We start from the raw sequence: 19482 nt of genomic DNA on the forward strand, positions 1-19482 counted from the left end.
TGATTATACTAATAGGGTGAGGAGGCCAACTCAGGGAAGGCAGGGCTGACTGTGGAAGGTTCCCCGGAGAAACACTTAAAGGCTAAAGAAAAAAGTATAGATTCGCTGAGGCATCCTGTATCTTCTTCAGGACAATTCCAAATCCCTAATGATCTACTTAGATTATTCAAATGAAACCAGGTTTGGAGGTCATTTTAGTCTCCCCGTTGAAACTAGCTTTCTTCTCTTTTCTCACCTCAAAATTACATCATCAGAACACAACATAGGTGAGGGGAGCCTCACAGCCTGGAGAGGCGGCTACTGATGAAGCAACTGGGAAATTAAAACAATAGATTAAGGAAAAAACCTTCTTCAGACATCTATTTTCCTTCTTAATTGCCTACAGGAAGATCTAGAACAGGTGTTCAGTACCTGAAAATTTATGGGTAATTATGTGGCTGCTCAACCCTTGGGTATACTGGGTATAATCCTTTTAGCTTTACACAGTTTCACAATAACAGGGAATTGACACTTGCCTAAATACGATCATTTTGTGTGCTTTAAAAGACAGAACATCTGTTTTTCTCTACGCGTGTGCTTCAGTATTGTCCCAATACACTCATGTAGTTTCCTCCTATATAATAATCCATGGAACTAGTTATCTTTCGAAAGGTGTGGAACGTTAATGTCATTCGATGCAGAGGCTGAATGGTGTGTTAACAGTGGACCCCCAACCCAAAACACACTCTTTTTGTAATCTCACCCCAAAGTGGGGGAATACAAGGGGATGGGATATAGCAGAGACAGACTGTTGGCTGTTCTAAGAAATCTCTGAAAAGCAGGAGATGACGGATATGTGCCAGTCTCCCTAAAAACCGGGTCTGTTTTAGCAAACCCAATTCTTGGCACTGAGGTTGGTTTATTAACATTCTGGAACTGACCAGACTACCTTCCAAAGCCTCTGAAACAGGGCAGTACTGGAGGTACAGACATCGTTCTCTTCCTGAGAAAATGCAACAGTAAGCTCCAGGAAGACTCTGGAGTCTTTCCCACTGGACTTAGAATAGACCTTTCATCCAAAACCACCAGGTTCACTTTATGAGATGTGCTTAGTTAAGAGAAATCACCTGGTGACAACTAAGCTGGTAAGGACAAAAGTCCAAATGTGAGAGCAGCCTTCCTGCCTGGCATGGACTCATGACCATATATTGGTTTTCTTAGGAGATGCCAAGCTCACGTCTGACAATCCTAATGGCTAATGAACCACAAGGGGCTTCAACTCCTTAAGGGCAAGCAGGGTGGTGACTTCCTGATTTGGCATTTCTGGCACCAGTGTATTCAGTGTAACAGATGATCAGTGAAAGCAGGCAAGTAGAAATGAAAATAATCATGGATTTAGCAAAGTCTCAAGGCATCAAAGGTCTAACTTAAAACATTCAACTAATCTATTAAATACTTGGGATTGTTGGCCTCTGCTTTTTAATCATGAAAAGAAGAAAGTCTTAGCATAGTGCTGCATGTCTACAGGGGGCAGAGTCATTTCTAGTCCATAGGACTTCACTCTGCCCTGGGGAAGCGTAAATGGCATTGGAGTCTTGGAGGCACATCTCTACATGAGAGTGGATGAAATGGGCAACCAAAGCCTCACTGCTTCGACCCATGACAAGAGCACACGGAAGCTTGGACTTCTTCACCTCGACGTCAGGCCTCCTCCAGCTTTAACGTGCAATGAGGCACCCGGACATCTTGTTAAAATGCAGATTCTGACTTGGTAGTTTTAAAGGCCAAGATTCTGCATTTCTTGCCTTCTCCCAGGTGATTCTGTGCTGTTCCTATCACACATTTTGAATAACAAGGTTCTAGGGAACGGTTTTAGAGTGGCGTCTACCAAAAGCAAGATGCTCGAAGATAGTTCACACTGAGAAAGTTACTTCGTTTACTAAGGCAGACTCAGTCTGGCTAGTCTTAACAGTTCTGTAACACAAGCCAATCTCTTAAGAAAGAGAAAAAGAAGGAGTGGGGCAAATCAGCCCCAGGCTCCCAGTCCTTGCCAGGCACCACCAATTAACACTAGGATGTGGTAACACTGCCTTATGTCCACTGTCTATATTGTATAGCACCTTCTATTTATGGCAGTGATGCTGATTTTCTGTTGGAGATAGTTATAGAGCATTTCCTTTAGAATAAATTTACCTTGGTTTAAGTGAGTTGGGTTAAAGCAAAATAGAAAGTAAACAATGATTCTGGTGGTATTCAGATGTAACAAACTGTAAGGCAGAATGGGCCAGATTGGACAGATACTGTAGGAACTCAATGACCTTCCAGAAACCATCTGCAGGCTCTTTTAGACATGAGCATGTTTCTAGGAAGAAACCATAGCTTCCATCAGGCTCTCGAAAGTGTTAGACACTAAAATAGAACTAAAGAACTCACTGCTATCAACTCAAGTTTAACTAAGTGCCCATGACTTACCAAGTCTACACTATACAGCTGACTCTTGAACAACATGGGTTTCAACTGTGTGGGTCCACCTACATGTGGACTGTTTTCGATAACTACAATAAGGTACTGGAAGAAATGTATTTTCTCTCCCTTATTTTCTTTTCTCTACTTACCCAATTACAAGAATACAGTATACAACACATATACAAAATACATGTTATTCAACTGTTTATGTTATTGGGAAGGCTTCTGGTCAACGGTAAGCTAATAGTTAAGTTTTTGGAGATTGAAAAGGTAGACATGGATTTTAGACTGTGTAGGAGGTCGGCACTCTTAATCCCTGTGTAGTTCAAAGGTCAAATGGGCTCCATAAATCTAGCTCCTGGGATATTTAATAGCTTTCTAAAGACCTCTGTCACAATTACATTGATCATCAAAAAGCAGTGTTGTCCTATAAAGATTATTAAATAGCTCTTCTTCTTGTAAAGCACCGTTCCAGAGAATTCTAGACCCAGGAAATGTTAACAGGTACCTGGCCAAAGAGAAACTGTTAGAGGAAGAGAAGTAGGTGTGCATAATTCTGCCTATTGAATTTTCTCCCCCTCTCCAGGGCATTTACCATGCTCTTTAACATATTCAAGACTGACAAGTCCTCTATGACAAAAATCTGTTCACTGTGGTTCACTCTGACAGTTCTCAAACATAGGTGATGTGGAACCACCTTTGCGAACACTGTGTATTAACACCATAAGAGCTAGCGTCCTAGGGGAGGCACTGGCTGCTTCATGAACCGGCCCTGAAGTTGGGGAGATGAGCCAAGTATAAATAAAAGGCAGAATCCTTAATTTCCTTGAAAGGCACAAGGCTACATTTCATGTAGCAGTCAGTGGATGGCAAGTGCTGTGGTCTACAGTTGATGACAAGCAGGAACCCCGGCAGTTTATAGAGTCAGAATTTCTGCCATTCCAGTTTAGACCGTATGCATTTAGCAGGACATTTAAATTTTCAAAAAGAAATGTCCCGGAGTCAGTCATGACTTTAGTGCCAAATACACTGATTTTCTGCATTGGGCTATAGGGGGCAACCAGCGAAGACATTATTTGCACACTTTGATCTTCAGCTTCTGTTCTGGAACAAAAACCCTTGGTAACTGTAAAGGAAACCTGGACGAACACAGCTGTTTTCCACTTGTCTGCTGCTCAGCAACTCATCAACCTCACTGGTGTTGGTTGGTAGCCCAGATTACACGATGGTTGGCCATACAGCTGAATAAAGCATTACGGGACTTTTCCTGGCTTACCTTCTGATGGTGACACAGGGTTTACCCTTGACATCACGAATCTTTCTCAAAGGTCCCAATTATCCTATTCCGTAAAGTCACTTTTCAAAAAATGCTCTTGTATTTTTTGAAAACACTATGAAATACAGGAATCAGTGTTTACACAAAAGCATAAATAAATATATCTTGAAAGTTGGCTTTTCTCTTATTTTCTATCACTCTTACTAAATCACAAATGAGAACAAGAACCCTGTAAACTGATGTCCTCCAGGGGAGGTGGGAGGGGGGACAGGTGATAGCGGAGGGGTATTAAGAGCACACTTACCGTGACAGGCACTGCGGTGTGTACAGAACTGCTGAATCACTATATCGTACACCTGAAACTAACCTAACACCGCAAGGCAGTTATACTGGAATAAAAATAATTGAAAAAACCTGAGAGGCCAGTGTGACTACACATCATCTAGAATCTTGAGTCCTATTTGGCCTCAAGTAACACTTAAGGAGAGCCATAGATTTTCTAATTTTTTCAAGCTCAGTGTTAGTAAACTTTGGGCAAACGCTTTGGTGTTGGTGTGGGCTAGCTAATCATTTATCCATCTATTCTTGCCTCTGAGTACAAAAGGTGATGACTTCAAGAGCAGAAAGCTAGGGAAGCTCACTGTAGTTGCAAGAATGTGTGGACTTGAGAGCCTGATGGAAAGGAGATTACACGAATTCAAAGATCTACAACAGGACTTACTACCCTATCATTTAAGTAATTTAAAAAAAATCCTCCATTTCTGCTTTGTGATCCAATTGTTATGCTCTGTTTTGAAGGGAGTTGGGAGAAAAGCTCAATTACGCCTTTAAATGCATGAGTGAAAGTAGTTCTTGTACAAAAATCCACTCACAGTGGCTATTTTACTGACATCCATAAACTACACTTAAAGGGAACTTGTCAGTCTTGGGAAGGAGCCCTAAATCTAGACAGGCTGTGCTTACCTCCAACTCCAGCTCCTCCCTGTCCATGTCCTGATGGATGCTTCCAATGTAGTCATTGGGGTCATAGTACTCGTGGGCTGAGGGATGCCTGCAAACAGGAGAGAGACCTTTCAGGCCCCTTGCACTTGGAAGTAGCTGCTTTCATTCCCCCCCCCCCCCCCCCCCCCCCCCCCCCGCCGTGACAAGGGTCCATTGTGATGTGGCACAAATTCTCCGGGGTGCTGTCTCAGCTTGCTTCTCCCTGCCTGTGTTTCCCAGCAGGGTCAGGACCTCCCCTGTAACACTTCTGTCCTCTGCACTAAAGTCCGTCCCCTTGGAAGAAGATGGAGATGACAGTGGGACAGCCTTAGGTGCTCCCAGGGACCATCCCCCAGTTGACTAGTCATGTGGGTCAACAGGACTCATTTCTGGTTTTGTTTTGTTTTGTTTTTTATGTTTATTTATTTATTTTGAGAGCATGAGTGGGGAAGGGGCAGAAAGAGATGGACAGAGAGAATCCCAAGCAGGCTCTGTACTGTCAGCACAGAGCCCCGTGCAGGGCCTGAACTCACCAACTGTGAGCCAAAACCAGGAGTCGGACACTTAACCGACTGAACCACCCAGGCACTCCAAGAGAACTCATTTCTAACTCGAGGTTGGAGACATACTCCTATTTCCTGCTTATTGCTTCACCGATGGATTTTCTCTTTGGGGAAAAAAAGGCTGGACTTCAGGCTACATTCAAAGACATGTGTTGGCCTCTGAGTCAGGTCCAAAGGGACTGTGACAAAAACTGCTACGCTGTCATCTAGGACAGTGTTTTCACAACTTTTGTGATTGTTCCCCAACAAGGAATACATTTGGCATGAAAACCTTGTATGCACATACAGGTATATAATGAGCATACATACACGCACACATAAAATGCATGAGTGTATAAGCACACATGCATAGGCAGCCACTGCTCAGAGAACAGAAGCTTGAGTCTCCCTCTAGGACAACAGATGTGAAACACTATTTACAGAAACACTATACTACTTACACTATTTACAGAACCCACCAGCTCTCTGGAAATAACATTAACTGAACGTCTAGAAGCAAAGGCAGTGGGAATGATAAGAGGCTCGGCCGGAAACTCTGAAAGGTGCCAGATGTGGACAGCAAGCTTCAGCCTGATTGTTGACTGTGGGCTCAAACCTTCTTGTTCTCAAAGGTCAGCACAGCAATCGATGGGCTCTGGTCTTCCCTCCCACGCACTTACTTTTGAAAAAACAGACCAGACATGAAGGGTCATTCCAACGAGGGCTGGCTTTCAGTTTTCTGGACCTATCAGGGCCTATCAGGTAAATATACTGCCAGCACTTAAGGGGCTTTTAGTACTGAGGATGCTGTTGGAAGGCCTGGGCTTTCAAGCATCAAGTTAACACTCCCCTTTCAATCCCGATGCGTACTCTTGCTCTCCTCTGACCTTGCGGCCAGAACCTGGTCTGACCTCTGCACTCTACTGACATTTCTCAAGTTTCCCCTTGGGGGTAAGTCATGTCATGTTAACTAGACTTAAGAGGAAATTAAAGGTCTGGTTTCTAAAAGGCCCATCACTGTGACAGTTCACCATCTGAGAGTCAGGACTTGCCGTAAAGGCCTCATCAATACTGGGAGGCAGTTTTGGTCTATAAAGTCAAATAACTGGCATGAATGATTGTACTCAGTGAATCAGGCAATTCTTTCACAGGATCAACTGGGACGCAACCGAGCAGCGGTGACTAAGAGCTGGGAGTTGAGGTGATGCGGGACCTGCCTTTCAATCCGGCTGCCTACGTAAGCTGAGGAGAACGGGTGAGCATGTGAGTTCCCCACTGCATGGGAGGGGCAGTCGTGAGGCACAAATGAGCTCAAAGTTCTTTGCACACTACCATGCGCCCTGAGCATGGATGTGATCGGTGGCCCCTCCTTTCCCCTTACACACCGTCCACTGCAGCGGAGATGACTTTGTCGGGCCTGGGCAATCGACCCTGGGTTCCTATAACGGCTAACAGCACCATGGGATGAAAGGCAAGCCTCTGTCTGGCACAGGGAACATGTGCTCACTCCCGCTTCTGAGTTACTAGCAGAAACCCAACAGGTATCACTCAGAAGTTTGCCACAGAAGAGGAAAAACACCCTTTAAAATAAAGCACAGGTCAATGATCTGAACAAGGAGCAAGACAGGAAGAGCCGGGAGTGACTCTCACATCACCTAGAGAGGCTGAGGTGGGGAGGTGGACACATTGCCCTCAAATATGCAAAATCACAAGCGAAAAGCTACGTTAAAGGGGCCGTCTTCTCAGCCAGTGGTCTGTCTTAAAAAATGTCGTGCTCTTCATTTTCTTCCCCTAAATATTTAATCCGTCACTGAATTAATGATGATTGCTGCTGCCACTTATTAGGGAGAACTTCCCACACATTATTTCCTTTAATCCAACACTGTACTCTAAATGCTATTACTATTTTTCCTCTATTAACACGGGGATAAAGTAAATTACTCCAGCTGCCCAGCTAGGGATGAGTCTGAGCATCGGGCTTGTCTGACTTGAAGGCTCTGAGCTCCTCTGTATCTCTGGCAGGAAGGAAGGTAAGAGGAGAGTCGTGTGGAGGGTGATTAATGTGGGGTGTTGGACCGCAGCTGTTACTTAATCGGTAAATTCGGTACTTATATGAGGCACGTGTGGGCTTATTAACACAGATCCAGGTTTGAAACGAGACCCAAGAAAGCAGAACGCACAACCTTCAGGGCTCTCTTTACGCTCCCAACGTACTTTGTTGTCTATTTAAAAGAATCATCAGCATTCCCTCTAGTTGTAACGCCAAACCTTCACATTGCCATTTGTGGTGATTACATTTTATTCTGAAATAACTTTGACGACATTTGTAAGTCATTTTGTTTTGGGAATATAATTTGAATAACTCCGCTCCAGGGTTATAATAAAGTAATTAATATGTCAGTGCGGTTTTGAGCAGGATTCAATTGACTGCCTCTATAAACGATAAAGTTAAGCATGGGCAACGTGGAGGAAAATTGTAAGAGACATCAGGTTTTTTTCACCACATGGAAGGGAAGAAACCAACTTCACTGGGCTGCTTTACCACACTTAACACGTTAGCGTTGCATGGTCACGTGACTTACTCCTCTGGCAGGAGATAGGGATCCAACACAGGTGGGGTGGGAGAGGACATCTTCGTGAGAGCCATGATGTGCTCGAAGGTGATGTCGGTCTGGGTTCCTGTGTCCACCAGCTGCGACTCGGATGGAGGCGTGAACATTTTGGTCCGTGGGGTTCTCCTCAACACCTGTACCACAATGGGCTCTTTGGCCGTCTTGAAAGCTTCCACAGCCTGGTCATGAGTTGCTCTGGATAAGTCTTTGCCGTTGACCTGTGGAAAAATATTTAGGGTGAGAGAGGCTTATAGTCAAGCAGAAGCAGGGAAGATTGTTCTCCTGGGTGAGCGCGTAAAAATAACAACTCGAGGGTGTCCGACAATTGCAGTTCTCTCTGGTTTAGGTTTCCTAAGGAATGCCTAGTGGGATGGGAATGAGTTTGAAAGACTCCAGATCTGGTATTAAATAATAAATCTCACAGTGGGGAAGTCTTGGCTTCCTACTGGGATGTCTTTAACACAGGTTCATCACCTGCTAATCTTGCCTGTGAGAGAAAAGAGCAGCCTCGGGCTCCGAGCCTTTATCAGGCAATAATAGCTAACTGGAAATTAATTACATTGTTATGTTTTAATGGGGTGTATTATGTCAGGTGACATTAGCTTTCCTTTTATGGGAGTGATAGGAAGTTTTCTTTTTAAATGAATTGCTTTGCTTTTTTTTTTCCTTTCAAAAAAAGTCAATTAAAAATACTCAGGAAATGATAATCCAGGCCGTAGGTGGATATGGCCGCTATCAAGGAAGTACACAAATGGCTGGCATTCTGGCTGACATTGGGGACACGACAGCTAGCGTAACTGCGGTCCTGTTTCTCCCTGTGTACGGCCTTTGCTGCAGCCGCATCCCCAGTGCCTGTGTTTACTGAGTGTCTACCGTCTACGGCATGACTTCCATGAAGCCACCGCTCAACCCTTCTCTCAACATAGCCTGGGAAGTTGGCAGAGCAAAAATCACATCCATCTCCCTCCTCCGACAGCCTCAAATAAACCACAAGAGATCACCTACGTAGTGGTGGGTCGCAACTCTGTACCACTGGAAAGAATCCTCGGAGGCAGCATCCCATAAAAACTCACTCAACACGGCTATCTTTAGCATGGCTTGCGCAAGAGGAAACAGAAGCCAGAACCTTATTTCAAGAAAATGAAGCCATTTCCAGCAACCTGTTAGCCCAACTATTTAACTGACCCCATGTTCCAACAGTCTGATAATGTCACATGGCAGCACTGCATGCAAGTTATCAGGCTCCGGTGTATTTCAATATTATTCCCCAAGCGGTTGGTTTGCTTTTTTAAAGTCAGATATAAGATGGCTGTATAGGAACCAAATTCTGCAGCATATACCTCTGCAAACGTTGCTCAGCTTCTCACATCTCTGGAGAACACTGACAAGTTCATGTCACTTAACACAGGAAGTCCTGAATTTAAACCTCTTAGATTAATATTCCATTTTTTCAATAGGAATGTTTGTAGTATTTCTTTATAAATGTCAAAATGAACCGAGCCTTTTCTTGTCTGACATACACATCCTCCCCTTAGCCCCCGCCCCCCATTATCTTGTACTTCAAAGCACACTGACAGTTAGGGTCCCTCCTCTGAGGCAGAGGGCACTTTGGTTTCTTTGTCCGAGCAGAACACGAGTATTGATTACACACCCGTTTTTCTATTTTTGCTAAGCCCCTTCATTCGGGCCCTACAGGGACAAGAACTCTTAGGACCGAGTGTCTTGTAAACAACTGCTGGGTTAAAGAATAGATGTCGGACTCTTTCCTTGTAATGAAGCCCAAGTGCATTGTGCCAGTGGAGATTATTAATGATCTGGATTCAATCTACTTAAGTAATTTACTTACATCACAAGGGAGTCACGGAACAAGAACTCTGGGCTACACAATTGTTAAAACGCACCCTTCGCCGAAGCACCATTCGCTCTCAAACAAGAGCCCTGCTTCCTCAACCCGTGAGGATGGGCAACACCAGGGTTTAACACCCCAACTGTCTTCACCCCTCCTCCCTTAAGAAGGGGGTAAAAGGACACAAAGGAATTCTTTCCAGCTTTCCAAACAGCTGACCGTCTTGACCCCCTCCTTGCTCAGAGCCCAGCGTGCTGAAGGCTTGGGCTGGGAAGGAAGGAGGAGGGGGTGGGTGGTTCAACAGCAACGTGGAGATCTGTGAACTTCATGCTGTGGCAGAAGCTCTGAGTCGTACTTTCCACTAGTGCCTGACACCAAGAGTCAAGTAATACAGGAATTTACAGCGTGATAGTCAATTTGTCCCTAGGTTAAATTAACGCCAGAGGCACCATGGGCAGGAGATGTGGGTGTGGCCCAGGCCAGCTAGCCACGCTCGTCCTCTGCCCTCAGTAGTCCGTCTAAGGCTGGCTCGTACCACATGTAGTTTGTACCCCCAATGAACTCAAACATGAAGACTTTTGAATGGGTCTCGCAAGATATATCCAATCTATGCTTTCTCTATTGACATGTAAATACCAGGCCTTTTGCCGAAAGGGAATGAGTAAGAGATTTTCTTCCAGGAGTCTTTTAGTTGTGTCTAAAAAAGAATCCATCCTAGGAATCTACTTTTTTTCTTTAAGTTTTATTTATTTTGAGAGAGAGAGAGAGGGGCTGAAAAAGAGAGAGAATCTCAAGCAGGCTCTGCACTATCAGTGCAGACAGAGTCCATGTAAGGCTCGACCTCATGAAACTTCGAGATCATGAACTGAGCTTAACCAAGAGTCAAACGCTTAACTGACTGAGCCACTCAGGTGCCCTTAGGAGTCTGGTTTTTAAATATACAATTAGGTCTTGCAAATACAACAGCAGACAATGTCAGCTACCTGGTCAACTAGCATCCCTCCTTGACCCATGTACTTCCTCTCTGCTGAGAGAGATAAGATTTTGTTTCCTTTCCACCAGATCAGAGAGCTTTCCCTCTTGGGGAGACTGAGGTGTGGGTCTGATTGACTTGGATCCACTGTGATCGTCTTGTTCCTTCGGTGATGGATTTAAGCACGGGCAGGCAACATACTTCTTCTGACTAGTAGGATAAGACTGAGAATCTTTTGAGGTTTTGTTGGTTCTTAAAATAGGACACGAAGTAGGAATGGCTCTTTTCTGCCTCTGGGCAGGTCATCTGCATGTGTTGCTTAAACTCAGGGGAGTATGTTGGGATCATGTTAAGAGCCAGTCTCTGAGGCCAGATTAACAACATACTGAGGGAATCAGAGCAGAAAAATGGGAGAACTGGGGTCTCTGATGATATCACTGAGCAAATGAACTAACCAAGCTTAGAACCTCTTACCCCGAAATTTCTTATATTCAATACCACATTCCTTATCCTTTAGACTACTTTAACCATTTTAACTTAAATCTTCACTGCTTGCAGCCCAGAACATCCCAGTAGGTGTAAATATCACACAAATGTATTGTAAAATTAGGCAGGAATGTATTCTGATGTGTTCCTAGACACATCCTTCTGTCTGTATAAAACAATTTGTGAAAATGCTTTTCTGATTGGGAATGGATCTTAATCAGCTCATTTTTATAGAAAAGTGATGGCAAATATTAGATTTTACACATCAGTGCTACAAGACTGAGCAGATGTTTAAATGGTACCTACAAAAAGAAACACTAAGGACCCATGTGAATTAGTCTAAGCTAAGAGGATTCTCAGGGGCAGACAGCTGCCTTGCGTCTCCATGCACAGTTACAAAAAGCAGGAAGGCTTTTCCAACCCCTTCCCGCCTCTGACATTGTTAAAAGGCGCTGGTCCGACAACATCCATAACATCTCTACAGCCTAGGTTGAAGGAAAGCAATGGCAAAGCCAAAGGGGGAGGCCTGGAATGTTGGGGTGACTGTGAAGTGACGTTCCGTCCCCCTCCGGGACGTCACTTCCACATATGGCTGAGTTCCAAAGAGAGGCCTTTCTGGCACCTGTGCCCACCAGAACAGTTTCAGGAGCCCAGTGCCATGTGTGTATGCTAATCAAACGCAGTTCCATTAAAGCCTGTGCACCATCTAAATGAGCTCCTCCTTCCTTAGGTTACAGCTCAGGGATGGAGTGCACAGGGTCTGCGACTATGAGACCCCACAGGGGTGGGGTCCTGATTGTGTGCTTTGGACAACTTGACTATTCTGAGTCTCAGTTACCTCATCTGCAAAATAAATGTAATTATAGTATTGTGCCTCTGAGGGTTATTATAAAGTTTAATGAGATAATGTACTTGTAGTGCCTCACATGCAAACAATAGGAAATTTACTAAGATACTAGTACTAATGGGGATCCTATACCAGAATAGTCACATTTTCCCCAAGAGAAAATCATCTATGAATCAAAGCAGCAAAATGCAGCTTAATTAGGTAGTCTTAAGAGACATTTGTGTACTGAAAGTCTCCCTACCTATCTCCTGTTCCCGGACTACCAACATACACATTAATATTTTCAAGTCCTCGAGTTCAGATTCTCCCATGGGGGTGGGGAGGGGAGGGGTCAGGGGTGCAAGAGATAAATTTTACAGACTTGACCCCTGCCACACAAGCTTCTTGACAGGGTATTTTAGGGATCATTACATTCTCTTAAAGGACGATGAGACAAGGCAGGAGTGTACTATCCTAGACGATCCATTTTTGCAGCCAAATTTGTTTTGAATTACCTTGTGCACATAACACTTATTACACTGTCATCTTGGAATCACATCACTGAGAGCCTTAGCGAGGGGATAACTCCGGTACACTGTCAACCATCCGAGAATGACAGCCTTTATTCTCAGGATTAGCATTACATCTACATTACACAGAACGGCTATGATGATGGCTGCAATTACAGATGGAATGCTCATCCGGTGACGTTTGGCCCGGTCAAATTAAATATCATTAACTCGCCCAATTGAGCAGATTGCTTTTAAAACAGTTTATGCAGCTCTAAAACCAAGTAAATGGAATGTTTTGGAACCAGAAATGCTGATTGCAAACTTTATCTTTATTATAAATTAAAGGCTTAAGTTATTCACCTAAGGCTCTGGCTGGCCCCTTGGGACTTAGGTGCAATTATGGTGAGAATCCAATCAGTCTGTCTCAAGGCAGACATCATTGCCACAAATATGACATGACACTAAGGAACCTTCAAGAGGTCCGTTAGTGTAAAGTCTCCTGAGACAAGACAATTATTTCGAGGGTGTGGAATGATTCCTGGTTCCGATTAGGCCTGGGTAACACGCCTGCAGCTCTTTGTATGAGGCACTCGTGATGGTCTTCTCCAAGGTCCTGAGAACTAACACAAAGCTGGGGGCGTTTCCATCTGGGGGTAGATTTCATAGACAACCCATCTGTCCATCTTCCGGTCATTCAGTTCCTGAGAAAACATCTGCTGAGGCTATCCAGTGAGAGTCGTTCCTCTCTTGGAAGACATCAGGATGCCACTTGGGAAAATTTCTGGTGCAGAAATGAGGCTAGGGCATGTGCGAGCCACTCAAGAAATGGTCAGAAGGAATGTTGTTGTGGGCAGCATTTGCCCTAAGACATTTCGTGAGGGATCTGATTTGCTGAGGTGGCCGGAATGTTCCCACAGACTACACATCCTGGAACACAAATTGAGCCCATAACCCAGAGGGGGGGGGGGGGACCTGGGTCATCACTGTCTACCTAGAAATGCCATTGGTGAAAGTCACGTCATACATCTGTAGTATCGCCTTTCAAAACAGGAGCCTGGAAAGCTTGCACAGTGCTGTATAACTTAACTGTGAGCAGTTCAGGATACGTGCATATGTAATACTGGGAAAAGATATACCACAAGGTCTCTAAATTAGAAAATAAGTATCTATTTATGGGAAGACATTTGGTTTCTGAGGATCAACATACAGCAATCACCTCTATTTCTACTGCATGTGCAAACGACCCCCAACCCCAATATAAAGTGCTAACGCAATTTTGAATCCAGCCTCCTATCAATTACGCCCCTGGCTAAAACACAACTTTCATAGGGTTCATTTAATTAAATACAGGGGCAGTGATTTCATTCTGTAAAATATCACACCTGTGTTGTCAAACTAATTAAAACTTAGGTTCCAATGGAAGTAGCAGACAATAATAAACTACACACCAACAAGTAAAAGGTTTCAAGCCCTGATTTGGGCTGAAAAAAATGGTTCTTCATTTGGAAAACTCCTTGTTCTGTCTTAATTTAATTCAAATGTATAGTCTGCTCTGGGGCTTGACATAGCGAAGGCCAACTTATCTAAAATGTAGGTGTTATGTCTGTTAAGAAGAAACAGGAATCGGGGGCACCTGGGTGGCTCAGTCAGTTAAGCATCACACTTCGGCTCAGGTCATGATCTCGCAGTTCATGGGTTCGAGCCCCACATAGGGCTCAGAGCCTGGAGCCTGCTTAAGATTCTGTGTCTCCCTCTCTCTCTGCCCCTACCCTGCTCATGCTCAGTCTCTCTCTCTCTCTCAAAAATAAATAAATGTTAAACAAATTTTTAAAAAAAGGAAAGGGAGTCTTAATGAACAAATAGTGTTCACAGTAACGTGTTTCTGTGGAAAACCCTCACTTTACTATGTGATGTCTATGTGTAAATAGACAACACTTGCATAGATTTCAGTTTCTTTGATGTAAAAACTTAAGGCATGCCTGCTTGGGTGGCTCAGTCCATTAGACATCCAACTCTTGGTTTCGGCTCAGGTCATGATCTCACGGTTCGTGGGATTGAGCCCTGTGTCGGGCCCTGTGCCGACAGCATGGAGCCTGCCTGGGATTCTCTCTCTCCTGTCTCTCTGCCCTTCCCCTACTTTCTCTCCCAAGGTAAATAAACATTTTTAAAAAACCCTTAAATCTCTAGTATGATACCTCCCACGGACCACACTAGAGTTTGTCCATGTTAACTTCTAAATGTATCCTGATGCTGGTTCCCTGGGCTTGCTCCCTCTCCAAGGGGAAGATCACCTGCCTTACTGCACCTGCGTGCTGTGCACACCTGAATTTATAGTTGAGGTAACTGTCCTGTGAGAGGGGCCTTCCTGATGTCTGACTTAAGTATCTCAGATTTTAAAATCCTGTACTTGTTTTCTTAAAGAGAGAGTATTCCTGGCTGCCAGCCTCTAAATAATAAAATGGGTAACATGTCTTCAAGAAAGCGAGGCTAAAAATCATCTGTGTACTTAGTTTTTTGTAAAGTTAGTCCTAAAATACTGTAAAATGCTTTCTTCTCAGGTAAAAATCTACCTTAATATTTCATCTCCTTTACAAAGAAGCCGTGATGGCATCACCCCAAAGTCCCATTGTGATGACCTCCAAATGTCCATTAAACTACAACATATTTGAATTACTCTACATCTTAAGATAAACATGCACATTTCAAAAAAAATATTTTTGAGAAAGAGAGAGAGAGAGAGAGAGAGAGAGGGAGGGGCAGCTGGAGAGGGGGACAGAGGATCCAAAGTGGGCTCCCTATGCTGTCAGCAGAGAGCCCAATGTGGGGCTCGAACTTACGAACGAACCATGAGGTTATGACCTGAGCTGCAGTTGGATGCTCAACTGAGCCACCCAGGTGCCCCAAACATGCACATTTTTAAAAAAATCATCTTAAAGGTGATAATTCAAAAATGCAACTCAACATAGGAAAGCCCAGTGTCGTGTTCTTGGAAACAAGGTGTTCCTATAGCTAAGTCTCCCCTACTTTCTATGATTCATAAGTTCTTTGGAACATGTCTTCTCCAGTTGTATCCTTAATGCCTTTGCAGCAGGGATTGGTTTCAAGTTTAAATTCAGTTAAAAATGGCTGATCACATTCCACGGTCTGTCACCGTTCACTCCTGGCAGACATTCTTCCAAATGCCTTCAACCACCCTCGCCCTTCTCTTATTCTTCAGACTCATCTGGAAAAGCCTTGACCAATTCTTAAGATCCAACCACCCGCCCAGTGTCCATTTGTACACGAGTTTATTGATGCTGGAGAATATTCACACAAGGAGAGGTCACTGAGTAGAATTCGCAGCATTTTCCTTGATGTATAATCACATAGTTATTTTTCTATTGACTGCCTGCATTTTCTCACCAGGTCTTAAAGTCCATGAGGGCCTGAACCGTGTCTTTTGTTCCCCATAGCACACAGACACCTGCTGGAATGCAGAAGGCTTGCCAACAAGTCACCTGAGTGACCTATTCATTCGTTTGCAGACACAGTCCCCTCACTGTGCACATCTGCTGGTGTGGTCCTTTCGTGGTCCTTTCTACCCTTACAGAAAAATATATTTTCTGCTCTATGATCTTATATGCTTAGCTAAGTTGAACACAAATCTGATGGAGTCTACTTTAGAAGTTCCAAGTTTCGAATGAGAATAAAACATGTGTTTTATATATTTTTACATACATGCATATTTAGTGAGAAGCATTCTCAAAGTTAAATAATATAGCATGCCATCCTCAATAGGATCCACATGCTATCAAGGAAAGTATCCTCTGCTTCGTGGACGGTGTGAGACAGGAGGCCCAGAAAGGTTATGGAATGTCTGCGAAAGAGCACGGCAGCTCTACCCAAGCTTTCCTGTCCTCCGTGGGTTCTGTACTGCATGAGGTGAGGCGGGGCCGCTTCAAGTGAAAACGCAAAACCTCCCATTATAGGGGAAGGAGACGAGAAAGGCCAACGTTACAGACCTTATAGAAAAATCACAAAATGCAAAACGGTTTCTTTTCCTTGACCATTCTCTTCTCTCTCTCCTTCTCCCCTCCCCATCCCCCTGCCCTCTTCCCCCACATCCTCCTCCAGGATCACTGCTTCTGGTTGTGCAGACTGAGCTGTGCTCCAGGTGCCCAGACAAGGAGGTGAGTAGGGTGGGTGGGCTCAGAAGAAAGGGAGCCCTTTTCTACCCGCCCCCCCGCCAAAGGAAGGGCTGGCAGGGGTCCCCCTGCTGGCTGCCACGAGGTCCGAAAGCCCGTACGGTGGAAGCATGTGAACACTTGGCTTCTGGGCACCTGCATTTTTGCCCTGGACACACAGAGGGCTCTGTCGGGGGGCTCAGCTCCCTTATCCCTACGCCAAAAAGGTGTCCTTCCTGAGTACTACCCTGTTGCCGAGTCTGGGAGAGGAGGCATTATCTCCCTGCCCTCCACTGCTCACCTGGGTATCTAATGAGCGGCCATAATGGCCACAGCGAAATGCAGGAGTTTTGGACACTTCCGTCATCATCAGGGCAACAGGGGCACAGCGCTCCCTCTGTGCCAGACGCTATTCTAAGCACTGTGCATGCATTTACCCAGGTGATCTTCACGTGGGGGAGATCATGTAACATTATCTGCATTTACAGATGACATGGAAAGGCCGGAGAGCATCTGTGTAGCTGCAGACCTCTGGTTCAAGATGCCAGTGGCTTCTACCTCGCACTGGGAGAGGCACACTTAGTTCAGAGGTAGCCAAGCTTTCTACATGTCAATTTTATTAAAAAAATTTTTTTTAACAGTTATTTTTGAGACAGAGAGAGACAGAGCATGAACGGGGTGGGGGGGGGGGGCAGAGAGAGAGGGAGACACAGAATCTGAAACAGGCTCCAGGCTCTGAGCTCTCAGCACAGAGCCTGACGCGGGGCTCGAACTCACGGACCGTGAGATCATGACCTGAGCCGAAGTCGGACACTTAACCGACCAAGCCACCCAGGCGCCCCAGACTGCCTCAGTTTAAATACAGGCTGATCACTTTTGTGTTAAGTCATCTTGAGCAATTAACCTCCTGGTGACTCAGCATTCTTATCTGTAAAATGGGTCAACAGACGGACCTAACTCACTGGGTTGTTGTTAGAATTCATGAGGCCATACATAGCAAGTAGTTAGGGTTTGCGCCTCGGGAGAGTGAGTGCTCAATAAATGTTAGCTGTTATCCTCATTCATTTCAAGAATTATTGGGGAACCCACTATGTGCCAGGCAATGATCAAGTGGTAACCAAAGCTCGGTGACACCGGGTGAAGAGTGAACAGTGTCTGGGCTCTGGGGTGAGACACACAGGGGTCTGAATCTCTGCTCTGCCATTTACCAGATGGGATGCCAGGAGGACTACCCTACCTCTGTGAGCCTCAGTGTCCTCCACTGAAAATTTAGGTCATTCCAGCACTTCCTTCCTAGGGTTTCTGTCACTGAACAGTGTCAAGTAAAGGCCCTGGGGCAGGGCTGAATGTCACCATTGTCACCACCCTGCAAACCTGGACAAGTTACCAGAGTTCTCCCTGTACCTCATCTGAAAATGGAGTTGTCAAGATTCAGTGTAAAGGGTCTGGCTCAGAATCAGCACTCTCACAGGAGACACCAGCCCCCGTGTGGTTTCTAGACATTCTAGACATTCCGACTGACAAATCTCGGTAAAACATGACTGCAAATACATTGTGTGAGGACATCAATAAAAAAGATTTTATGTTGCACTCATGTCTATGGGAAAGAAGCCTTTCTCGATCCCAGCACCCGCCTCAAGGATATAGTATTCTGGAGTACTTGTACTGGATGTTTGCTTTGTGCCAGGAATTGTGCTAAATGCTGTAGACGCATGATCCTATCCCCTCTGCCCAATAAGACGGTCATGGGTGAGGTCAGCAGCATTCTCTGTTTTGATAGATGAGAAAAATCAAAGCCCAAAGAGCTAAAAGCAGCATCCTAAGAATTGTGTGAGTCCTAAGCAGTAGAGATGGGATTTGAATCACGTCTGCCCAAGTTCAAGCATAGGTTCTAACCCTCTAACCCCTGACCTGCACAGCTGGAGCACTGTGACCTGACCTCGGCCCAAAGCAAAGGTAAGATTAGGTGTACACAAGATGGGAGGGTAGAGTGAAGAAAAGCCTTCATCACAAAAGGGGCAGGTGAGGCACAGATAGGAAATGCAAGGCTCTGATGAGAAGCAGGAAATTCCTGGCTTAAGAAAGACATCCACGGTTGACACCTTGGTGGGAACGGGTGAGCCAGGCCAGGCTGAACCAAGGTGACTATGTCCATGGACCTATCCCAGAAAGTCCCCTTGGTAATGGTCCATGTTTAACGAGCAGAATGAGAAAACACTGGTTTTGGACATTCACTCACCCACCCCTTCCTACTAAACTGCGAAAAGCTAAGGAACCTCTGGTCTCAATTCTCTTCTTACAAAGTTGTCCCTTCAAATTTTAGCCTCTTGTTTCTACCAATTTCCTAAGGAATTCTGTGGAGCTCTAGCGATGGGCCACGATTTAAAATAGTCCAACTAGGAGGAGAGTAATGTTAGTCTTATGTTAAAACAGGAAACTCTTCAGCGGGAAGAAAACCAGCGCCATGGGACATTTCAAAGTCCTTGAATCTTACAAGAGCCACAGGCCAAGATATCAAATTTTAAAAGAAGCTTTTTGACCTCAATGATCTGTGTTCTATTTACTCCTCTTGACAAGATTATGATATTTCCTAACTTTTTCAACAACACCAATGTCAGGTAACAAACCAATGGATGCCAGGAGAAATGAGAACTAATGATGATACACTTTAAATTTTTTTTTTCAACGTTTACTTATTTTTTGGGGGGACAGAGAGAGACAGAGCATGAACGGGGGAGGGGCAGAGAGAGAGGGAGACACAGAATCGGAAACAGGCTCCAGGCTCTGAGCCATCAGCCCAGAGCCCAACGCGGGGCTCGA

General features: G+C 44.8%; 1 protein-coding gene across 3 annotated transcripts in view; it reads right to left on the reverse strand.

Moving 5' to 3' along the window:
- Nucleotides 1–19482, reverse strand: part of PDZRN3 (PDZ domain containing ring finger 3) — a 240896-nt gene that overhangs the window by 13762 nt on the left and 207652 nt on the right. For all 3 annotated transcript variants that reach the window (XM_011280160.3, XM_045051869.1, XM_019824509.3), the window contains 2 exons: nt 7827–8074; nt 4685–4772 (listed from right to left, as the gene is read on the reverse strand). In XM_011280160.3, coding sequence (XP_011278462.3) covers nt 4685–4772; nt 7827–8074 — 336 coding nt within the window. The remainder of the gene's footprint in view (nt 1–4684; nt 4773–7826; nt 8075–19482) is intronic.

This window comes from Felis catus, chromosome A2, assembly GCF_018350175.1.
Source record: "Felis catus isolate Fca126 chromosome A2, F.catus_Fca126_mat1.0, whole genome shotgun sequence".
Lineage (NCBI taxonomy): Eukaryota > Metazoa > Chordata > Mammalia > Carnivora > Felidae > Felis > Felis catus.